At 49.4% G+C, this 11066-nt stretch overlaps 1 protein-coding gene across 2 annotated transcripts in view; it reads right to left on the bottom strand.

The window, feature by feature from the left end:
• RIMS3 (regulating synaptic membrane exocytosis 3) overlaps positions 1 to 11066 on the bottom strand; it is a 42151-nt gene that overhangs the window by 6029 nt on the left and 25056 nt on the right. For both annotated transcript variants that reach the window (XM_061412363.1, XM_061412362.1), the window contains exons 5-8: positions 8474 to 8615; positions 4910 to 5022; positions 1272 to 1373; positions 791 to 930 (exon numbers count right to left, since the gene is read on the bottom strand). In XM_061412363.1, the coding sequence (XP_061268347.1) occupies positions 791 to 930; positions 1272 to 1373; positions 4910 to 5022; positions 8474 to 8615 (497 nt within the window). The remainder of the gene's footprint in view (positions 1 to 790; positions 931 to 1271; positions 1374 to 4909; positions 5023 to 8473; positions 8616 to 11066) is intronic.

Raw genomic sequence — 11066 nt, 5'->3', positions numbered from 1 at the left:
AGCACTTGTGGTGTGCCACGCTTATTAAGCGTTTATGGTATGCATTATGGTGTACAGACTTTACATATATTCTCCCCATTGTTACAACCATCTAGGTAGAGGTGCTATACGGATCATTTCCACAAAAAGGAAATGTAGCTCAGAGCGAACAACTAACCCAAAGATACACAGCAGTTGGTGGCACAGCTGGGATTAGAAGCTGGCCCTGACTTCCAGAGCCTCCTAGCATCCAGGATGACAGGCTTCCAGAGCTGCAAGCAGGCTGAGAGTCCAGGACCCGGGCCACAGCTATCGCTCTGCTGCTGGATCATGATGATAAACATTACCACCTGGTGGAAGAAGGTGGTCAAACTCTGCTTCTAGGGGACTTCCCTGGTGGTCCGGTGGTTAAGAATCTGCTTTCTACTGAAGGAAGTGCAGGTTAGATCCCTGATTGGGGAGTTAAGATACCACATGTCTCTTGGCCAAAAAAAACCAAAACATAAGACAGAAGCAATATTGTAACAAATTCAATAAAGACTTTAAAAATGGTCCACATCAAAACAAAAAAATCTTAAAAAAATAAAACCTGCTTCTACCTACCAGCTGTGCAACCTGGGGGCAATCAAGTTATCCCCCCAAACCTTGGTTTCCTTATCAATCAACAGGTGGCAATAACACCTCATTAGGTTGTAACAAAAAATGGGTAAAGGGTATTAAAGTGCTGGCACAGGATAAACCGTAAGTAAATTTTAAATGACAGTCTGTAGTCTTTGAGAGTTGCCCCGCTCCCTGGCCTCGTGATGCTCACCTGCAGCACCTTGCCCTGCGGTCCCTCGTCAAAGAGCAGAGCCTGCTGGTACAGGGGGTCACAGGTCTTCTTGGCCACCTTTGTCTTCTTCTTGGCCAAGCAGGCCCCGTTCTCAAGTAGGTAAACTTTGATATAGGTGGCTGAGGGACGGAAGAGAGCATGATGGGGAGGGGTCCCGGGGAAACTGCTGTGGCCTGCCCCTTCCCCTAACTTCCACATGATCCTGGAGGGGAGCAGGGTAAGCAGGAGGAGCTGACCAGTGGACAGCAGGTGGACAAGATGGACTCGAATACCAACTCCTCCGTCCTCACCTCCCATTCCTGCCCCCCACTGGCCTTCCAGGCAATCCATGACTCCACTGTTGAAAATACTGATTAGGTCAGTGGGGAGCCAGGACTTGCTAGACCCAGAGTTCAGCTGTGAATCCCTCCCTGGCAGGACCCCATTTCCAAGATCCCTCATCTCAGCTGCTCTGCCTCACCTGGGAGGGATTTGGAGCCAGGTTTGGGGGTCAGACCCCGAGCCTCAATCACTTCCACCTCCAGCTGGCCACTCCGGTCCATGATGGCAATGTGCACATCCCCTGCAAGGGAGAAGGAGGACCGTCAAGGCAGAGTCAGACCAAGGGGCAGGCTGGCCCACAGCATGCAGTCTGCAGAGGACGCTCCAGCACGGAAAGGGCACAAGAAGGACAAAAACTGCATGCGCTGGAGCTGCTCTCCAGAGGCCAATTTAAAGCAGTTGAGAAATGTTTTGATAGGGCCCTTGGGGTGGGGTGGGGGCGTGACCCTCCACGGCCCTGCTTAGGGAATCACAAAGGTAAGCTGGGATGGGAGAAGGGAGGGGGCTCTGTTTCACTGAGAGGAATAGCAAGTTTGGGGACAGATTTCTGTATCAGGAAGACAGGGGAGGCTGTGTGCTCAATAGATGTCTTCACCATCTACACAGTGGCCATCAGCTACTCCCCTAAATAAACGTCAAGCAGATACTTAAAGAATATCAGTTTGGAGAGCTGACAAGATACAAGACTGCCCAGGCCATGAGGCACGCTCCGGAAACAAGGGCCTGTTCCCACCCTTGACAAAGGATGGGAGGAAAGCAGGAGATGTCCCAGGAGTACAGAGTTGTTGTTGTTTAGTCGCTCAGTCATGTCCAACTCTTTGCAACCCCATGGACTATAGCACACCAGGCTTCCCTGAGCTTCCCCATCTCCTGGAGCTTGCTCAAACTCATGTTCATTGAGTCAGTGATACCATCCAACCATCTCATTCTCTGTCATCCCCTTTTCCTGCCTTCAATCTTTCCCAGCATTAGGGTCTTTTCTAATGAGTTGGCTCTTGGCATCAGGTGGCCAAAGTACTAGAGCTTCAGCTTCAGCATCAGTCCTTCCAATGAATATTGAGGATTGATTTCCTTTAGGATTGACTGATTTGATCTCCTTGCAGTCCAAGGGACTCTCAAGAGTCTTTTCCAACACCACAGCTCAAAAGCATCAGTTCTTCAGTGTTCAGCCTTCTTTATGGTCCAACTCTCACATCCATACATGACTACCGGAAAAACCATGGCTTTGACTAGATGGACTTTTGTTTGCAAAGTAATGTCTCTGCTTTTTAATACACAGTCTAGATTTGTCATAGCTTTTCTTCCAAGGAGCAAGAGTCTTTTAATTTTATGGCTGTGGTTACCATCTGCAGTGATTTTGGAGCCCAAGAAAATAAAGTCTGTCACTGTTTCCATTGTTTCCCCGGGTCATTAAGATCTTTTTTGTATAGTTCTGTATATTCTTGCCACCTCTTCTTAATATCTTCTGCTTCTGTTAGGTCCATACCATTTCTGTCCTTTATTGTGCCCATCTTTGCTAGTCACTTGGGACGTCCTTCAGAGGAGTACAGAGGGAATTCTCCGGCAGTCCAGTGGTTAAGACTCTGCTTCCACTGCAGAGGCATGGGTTTGACTCCTGGTCAGGGAATTAAAATCCTGCATGCTGCGTGGCCAAAAAAGGGGGTTCAGAATCATAAGCCTGATGCAGAAAAATTCAAATGGGCCACACTTTGGGCTCAGCCACCCATTTCAGAGTCTCTGAGCCATTACACCACTGCGCATTTGCACACTTTGGAAGATGGGGACTTAGGACTTTGAGGATACATCCTGCAATTCATCCCTCTCCCTCTAGCTATTCCTGACCTCCCCGTGCGGAATGGGGAGGGGGAGGTCTCAGGAATTAATTAATCTTAACTCTCACTGTTCGGAGAAGGCAATGGCACCCCACTGCAGTACTCTTGCCTGGAAAATCCCATGGACGGAGGAGCCTGGTAGGCTGCGGTCCATGGGGTCGGTCGCTAAGAGTCGGACACGACTGAGCGACTTCACTTTCACTTTTCACTTTCATGCATTGGAGAAGGAAATGGCAACCCACTCCAGTGTTCTTGCCTGGAGAATCCCAGGGACGGGGAAGCCTGGTGGGCTGCCATCTATGGGGTCGCACAGAGTCGGACACGACTCAAGCGACTTAGCAGCAGCAGCAACTCTCAACGTAACATCCCCAACAAGGAGAGCCAATGCAAACCTGTCCTTCCCAACTTAGGACACCAGGGGGCGCCATACACGAGTGTTCCAGGCTGAGATGGCGCATAAGCCTTGTGCAAGTGGCTGGTTTTTCTCACCGCCACCCAGCCCTTGGCTGGGCCTAGAGCTGGAAAAATCAGACTCTCCAGGCCCTTAAAAGCCTGAAAGCAAGGATTGGGAATTAGCCAAATCCCACCCAAGTGCCAGATGGGAACTGCCACTTACCCTCTGAGAGTCCCTATGGACCCCTCTTCCAGTAGACAAAGGCTCCTGTGTGAGCCGTTTCCAGGAAGACAGGGCAGTGCAGTGGGAGGAGTCCTGGCCTGGAATGGAATGTCAGCTCCACTGCATGGTCACAGCAGGGCACTGTCTGCACTCAACTTTCTCATTTGCTGTGAGGTCGAAGGTTAGAAACTGTCTATGCGAGGGCTGAGTGCAGACGTCTGGGTCAGACACTGCTCAGGTCAGACTGATGGGGAGGGAGGGGTGGAGGCGAGCGGGCATCTCTAGGGAAGCTAGCCTGGGAGCTGCTGCTTGAAGCCAACACAGCCAGAATCTGAGGGAGAGAGAGGGGGAAGGAGCCAGAACTACAGCTAAGAGGACCAAGAATAGACCATAGGGAGTACTTGCTAGCTACTGCGAGGAGGGATGAGAAAATTACCAAAAGGCTTCTAGGTGCCAGGCACTGTTAGAAGTAGCAAGTCAAATAAGACACAGTTCCTAAGGTGTAAATGAACTATTTCATGCAAGGCATCAAACAGGGACTCAAAAAATAGTCTTCAGATTGCAGAACTAAGGCAGGCATTATTATTCCCATCTTACAGATGAGCAAACTGAGGCTCACAGAAGGGATGTGACTTGCCCAAGGTCCCACAAAGAATCAGTGACAGAGCAGACTCCGTGGACGTCAATGCCATGATAATCTTTGTTCACCATCTTATGCCTGGCACTAGCACTGCTGGGCGCATGGTAGGTGGTGAGATAGTGGGTGAGAGTGGTGATGTGAGGGCGGGAATGTGCCAGAAAAGCTGCTGCAGTGTGGCCAGCAGAGAAAGGCTGGAACCCCTCTCCTCTCTGCTGTGGGAGGGACTGAGGCTCGCTATGCTGACGCCTCCTCACTGGCATAAGAGCTGGAGTGAGGGCTCCTTTCTGCGGCTTGTACTGCATCATGTGGGGCCCCTGCTGAGCTCACCTGGTCTGCTGCTTGGCTGCCACTGCCCTACTCACCCTGCCTTTAAGAAGACTCACCCAGGACTTCCCTGATGGTTCAATGGTTAAGAATCTGCCTGCCAATGCAGGGGACATGGGTTCAATCCCTCCTGCAGGAAGACTCCACTTGCCTCAGGGCAACTAAGCCGACGCGCCACAACAATGGAAGCCTGAGAGCCTTAGAGCCCGTGCTCCGTAACAAGGAAGCCACTGCAAGGAGAAGTCTGAGCACCCCATCTAGAGAGCTGCCCTCACTGGCTGCAACCAGAGAAAGCTCATGTGTAGCATTGAAGACCCAGCGCAGCCAAGATTACAATAAATAATAAATAAAAGAAGAAGACTCACCCATCGGCGGTGTTGCCAGTGTCTGTCGCCCCACAATCTGGGCTGGTCCCAGCCCATCCAGGAAATCGCTGAACTGGCTTTCGGCCCCAAGCCGGGTGGTGGGGAAGATGAACCTGAAGAAGGGGGCAGAGGGGTATGTGAGGGCATCTGGGTGGCGGGACGCAGTAGCGCTGCCCCTGGGGCACTGGGTACTCCCTCTGTGCCCCAATCTCCCCTGGACATACTGAAAGTATGCCACTGTGACTGGGGAAAACAGAACTGTTCATTTCTGCACGTTACAGAAAAAGGCTTTGATGTCACTTGAGCAAAGAGGCTAACCATCATGATATTAAATCTTCAAGTGCTAGATTTCTAAGGTGACCCTGAAAAGGCAGGACTTGCGAGATACTTTGTGTCCTCACCAGGGGTGTTAATGGCAAGAACCAGAGACAAAGGTCAGATATTTCAATGCCTGGAGCAAGTTCCAAAAACAGATTGAGTTGACTATGACTTTGAAATCCAAGTCAGGAATGTCAGGTGGCGCCCTAAACAGTAACTGAGACCGAAATAACACAATTACAGGGTTGAGATTAATGACAAGTGTTGGGGGGGGGGTGGTCCATGGCAGTGGGTGGAAATAGTTGTGAGAAAAACTGACAGTGATTGAAAGTTGGCCAGATGCCAACAGTGTACTACAAGCTCCAGATGGGTATCATTTCATCTGCACAACCACTGTGGGTGGCAGGAGCTATAATCCAGTTTTACAGATGAGAAAACGGACGTTCCAAGAGGTAAGAGACTTGTCTTGCCTACAAAACAGAGCTGACACTCAATGCATCCAGGGCGATGGTGAGGATTAGGGCAGAGGGAGCAGGAGAAGTTCCAGACAGACAGGAAACGATCGGCGGCAGTTATTGCCGCTGCTGGTGTGACCGTCATAGGAAATGTGCTACTTTTGCATGTCCTCAAGCCTAGATGTTCTGGGTGTGGCCAGCAGAGAAAGGACAGGTGTGGGAGGGCTGGCCCAGAACTGCCCAGGGGCTATAATGGATCACAGGATATTCCCAGATCTCCTAGGACAGCCCATGCTCCTGCCTCGAGAGAGAAAAGGCTGGCCCAGGAGCAACCCCACGTTGGACCCTTTGGCCTGAGTCCCCTTTGGCCAGAGACAGGCAGGAAGGGGAGACAGGCTGAATACACTTATCAGAAGGGCCTGTGTCTCTCCCTTGCCAGGCTCAGCCTCCGCTCTCTAGGAAGGGGCTTTTAGGCCCATCCATTTTTATTGGCCAGAGTTAGCAGTAGTCTAACATCATGTTTTTCGGATAGTGGGATCTGAAAAATTTAAATGAATAGCTGACAGTCTTGATTCACGCACTTGCCTCAAAAACTCCACAGATCTGTAAAACACAGGCTGGTTATAAAAGTCATCATCTCAATAGAACCAAAAGTTACTTCACAGGTTTGCTAAGTTATTTCAACTTCTTAGGTCTCAGACATATCAATGGCCCAGAGGGAGTTTACTGAACATGCCTTGTGAATACATATATATGATGAAATATTTCTCATCACAATAAGAACACTAGCGCACCTTTTAACTCAGTATTCCCAAGGCTAGACACCCATCCCACACAATATCAAAAGCAGGCATGATGGACCTCCCTGGTGGCGCAGTGGCTAGGAACCCGCCTGCCAATGCAGGGGATGCAGGTTTGATCCCTGGTCCCGGAAGATTCCATATGCTGCAGAGCAACTAAGCCCATGCACCACAAGTACTGAGCCCTGCACGCTCTGGGGTCCGAGAGTCACGACTAACGAGCCTCTGTGCTGCAATTACTGAACCCCATGTGCCTACAGCCTGTGTTCAGAGAAGCAACTGCAGTGAGAAGCCCTTGCACCGCAACCACAGAAAGCCCGCAGGCAGCAACAAAGCCCCAGTGCAGCCAAAAATAAATAATAAAGTGAATAAGTAAATATAGTGTGCACATGTAAAAAAAAGGAGGCATGATCCCGATGTTCATAAGCAGAACTATTCACAATAGCCAAGATGTGGAAACAATCAAAATGTCCATCAACAAATGAATGGATAAAGAAGGTGGGTGTACTATATATCCACAAATATCTATCTATCTATATATATAAAATGTATCCCCATACAATGGGACACTACTCAGCCATAAAAAAAGAGTGAAACAATGCCATTTGTAGCAACCTGGATGGACCTGGAGTCTGTCACACTAAGTGAATTAGGTGAGACAGAGAAAGACAGATACCATATATCGTGAGATCTAAAAAATAGCACAAATGAACTTATTTACAAAACAGAAACAGACATAGAAAACAAACATAATGGCTACCAGAGGGGAGGGATGGAGGGATAAATTATGCATATGGGATTAACAGATATACCCTACCATATTAAACTATAAACAGGGCACTACACTCAATATCTTGTAATAAACTATCATGGAAAAGAATCATAAAAATAATATAGACATATACATATACATCATCAAATCACTTTTCTATATACCTGAAACATAATATTGTAAATCAACTATACTTCAGTTTTTTTAAAAAAGAGAAAGGATAACAACAAAAGGAAATATAACTCTTGAGGTCACAGAATTTCAGGAGCTTAGTATCGACAGTGCTGAGATTGTGAACAAAGATTTTAGGGTCGAATGTCCTTAATTCAAAACCTGACTCCACTACCATGTTATAGCTGTGACCTTGGGAAGGTGCCATACCCTCTTCCCGTGCCTCAGTTTCTCCACTTGTAAAATGGAGATACTGGTAGCACCAACATCCCTGAGGGTTGCTGTATTGACTGAGACACTGTTTTTGACTGGTAGATCGAAGAATAAGAGGCCCTGATCTGAAGAGCCAGCAATGCCCTGCATATGGTAAGATAAATCCAAGCAGCTACTCGCATTCACAGAAGCAGGCATAGTAGTGAGACATGATCATAGAATCTCAAATAATGGGGCCATAGAATTCTGAAATTATTGAGCCTTAATGAAGCTGATTCAGAACATCTTAATCATATATCCATCATTTCATAGATTTGAAGAGATCAAGGGAATATCTAACCCAGAGACTTTCAAATTTTTGACTGCAACCCATATGCATATGTAAGAAACATATTTAACATATATATTTATGTTATATATATATGTATATGAGATTATATATATCTCACAGTAAGTCCACCTGTGAGAATGCCATTCATCTGAGCTGTACCAGCTGTTTTGCATTTAAAAGATTTTAGAAGCCCATATCCTTTCTAGCTCTCTCCCCTGGAGTGGAAGGGCACGTAAGCCCTGGGAGGTGGGAGGCATGAAACATACCAGAGGGATGGGCTGCTCTTGGGCCACTGGAGTATTCTGATGGGGAAAAGCGGCCAGGAGCAATAGGGAGACTGGGGCCCAGGCAGCCGGTGTCCAGGGGACGGGGACAGAGGGAGGCAGGAGTACAGAGGAACTCAGATATCTGGCCTGCAAACCCAACCATATTTTCCAACCCTGCGCTGGTGACCAGAAGACCCAGGTGGAGGGTGGGGACACGGTGGGGGTGGGCTGAACGCACGTGCCATCGGAGCTATTGCTGTTGGTGCTCCCGTCTGTGGACTCCCGGCTGCCCTGGCGAGGGACCCGACTCCGCATCTCCACGGCAACGCCCGTCTCCGTGCTCCGCCGGATGTTGCTGCGCAGTTTCTTGGTGGCCCCTTCTGTGACCCCCCGAAGCACAGAGAGGGAAGAAGGTCAGATCGCTGATGAGGTTTCGCTGAGATCACTGCTGAAGTCAACCTCTTGGGAGGGTACAGAATAGGCAGGGCTCTGACTGGAGGCAGTGGCAATCTGAGATGACCTCTACAGCCAGCCCGCAGCCTGACCCCTGATCCTGCTCAGCGCAGTGACGCAAAGTAGATGAGAAGGATGGCTGAAGGCACAATGGAGATGTTGGGGCTATGGGTGGGGAGTCAGCAGAATTCAGCCCTTGTCCCTCAGCCTCATCCTCACCAGGATCCCCTGACCCACACCTTCCCACTCAATCTCAGCCCTTGACCCAAAGGGTTAAGTTTCTTCTTCTGGGAAGTTTGCTTTCTCCAGAATCCTCAGATTTGTTTTTCATTTTCCAAGTACTGTCATGAGCCCTATCACTCCCGGAGATCACAAACCACCTCTGTGAAACCTTCACAGGTCCTATATAAAAAAAAAATCCACACAAACTCTGGCCACTCACAAACTAACACCCATTGTCAATGTGGCTCTGAATGTGAAGGGGGTTGTGTGTGGAGAGGCCACTAGAGAAAGAAGTCAGAGAGAGACTGCTAGGTTGACCTGAACTGATTTTGGCTTTGAGGAAGAGGTCTACAGAAGAACCTCAGAAGCTGTGTGTTGAGAGCTTACCCTCAGTGTCTCCGTACCTCCCGTGGGGGGCGGGGGTGGGCTTGACATCTCTAACCCCCCTCTTTTGTCCTGCAAGGAACATGGGACACTTTGCTTCTCTGAGCAGTGTACCATCCTGCCTGGTTTCCATGGCAACCTCCTCAGCATTGCAGTGTGGTCCCTCTAGACACTCTCTCCTCCTGGGGGCAGGGCTGGGGCAGTGTGGGGGCAGAAGACAGTGTATGGGTTTGCAGGGACTTCCCCTCCTGGAGCTTGTATGCCTGAGGAGCTTGATGGGGAAGGAAGTGGTGCTTACAGTGATGGGGAGAGGCCAGGGTGAGGCAGGGAAGGTGGAGCTGGTCACCCTGGCGATTCGTGGGTTGGGAGAGGGTGTTCAAGACCTCAGCCTGGGAGAAACAGGGACTTTACCCTCCTGCTTGGCCCTACTTATTTTTCAGGAAGTCCCACTGGGAGAGGAAAGGCTGAGAGGGGCAGCAGCACTGGCAAGTGGGGTGGGGGACTGGCAGTGGGGTGCTGGTAAGCAGGCATGTCTTCTCTGAAACCTTGCTAGCTTCTGGGATATTGGAATAGCCTCTATCCAGGAATCAGTAAGACCATCAGTGTCTGTGTCTCTTACACACACACACATTCACACAGAGTCATATTAGCTCATGCATTTCTTTTACTCAGGCACACACACTGCCAACAATCACATATATTGATACAGTGATCTCACATCCAAGGTCATGTGTTATGTTCATACATCAGTCACATAGTCACAAATGGTCCTACCAAGTCTTTGTCATATGTACACATGACATGGTTTGCCACACGCATGTGACCTTCACACCACAGCACTAGCAGTTGGACCCATCTGCTCGATCATATATATGGATGCAAATCCACAAATGGTGTGTGTCCCATTACACACGGGACTGGGAAATAATTATAGGTGGGGAGACTTGCCCTGTCCCTTGCTCCTAACTGCCACAGCCCCTCTAATCCAGTTAGAAGACAGAAGGGTCTGTGGGGGCCGCACTTTATCCTCCTTCACCTCAAATCCCCCCAACATATACCCTGAGCTGATGTCAGAACCTTACTACTCATGACCCCAAACCCCCCACTTCCAGAGCTTAGGAAAGCTTTGACCCATTTGAAGGTTTATTTTCTTTGAGCTGCCCGACCTACTGTGAGCCCCTGCTTAGGGGAGTCACAGAATCCTGAAATGCCCCTGTCATTTCACAGATGAGGACCCTAAAGTCCAGACCCTACGTCTCTGGGTGGGAAGGAAGGTCTTGCAACCTCAGTGAAAATTCCTCTGCTGGTCTCACACCAGTCCAGTATCTGAACCCTGTTGATCTAGGAAGTAATTTTACGTAGCCTCTCTCCCTAGAGAATTGGACCAAGTTGCTCGCAACAATTTTGTGGTCCTTGGGGACCAACAGACTCCAGGAGCTATCCCATCTATCCCACCACAGACAAGGAAGAGGAAGTCAGCCTCCAGCAGCACTCCCCAGGGGATCTCCTGGAACGATCCTGAGCCCTTGCCCCACCCTGGTCCAGACTCCAGAGCCCAGAGCGAGGCAGCAGCTGTCCTTGGTACTGAAAAGAGAAGCTCCATTTGATCAAAGGCAAGAACAGCCAAAGATGGCCCTGTGTGGACCCAGCTGAAGGCCAGGCCAGAACCCACCTGTGTCCTGGGAACCCAAAACTCTGACCCCACTTTCCTCTCTGCTCCCACAACCTAAAGAATGTTAGATCTAGAAGGAAGCTGGGAGACAGACTTTTAA

Source organism: Bos javanicus, chromosome 3, assembly GCF_032452875.1.
Source record: "Bos javanicus breed banteng chromosome 3, ARS-OSU_banteng_1.0, whole genome shotgun sequence".
Classification (NCBI taxonomy): domain Eukaryota; kingdom Metazoa; phylum Chordata; class Mammalia; order Artiodactyla; family Bovidae; genus Bos; species Bos javanicus.
Note: the sequence above shows the minus strand (reverse complement) of the source record. Positions and strands in the feature narration are given on the sequence as shown.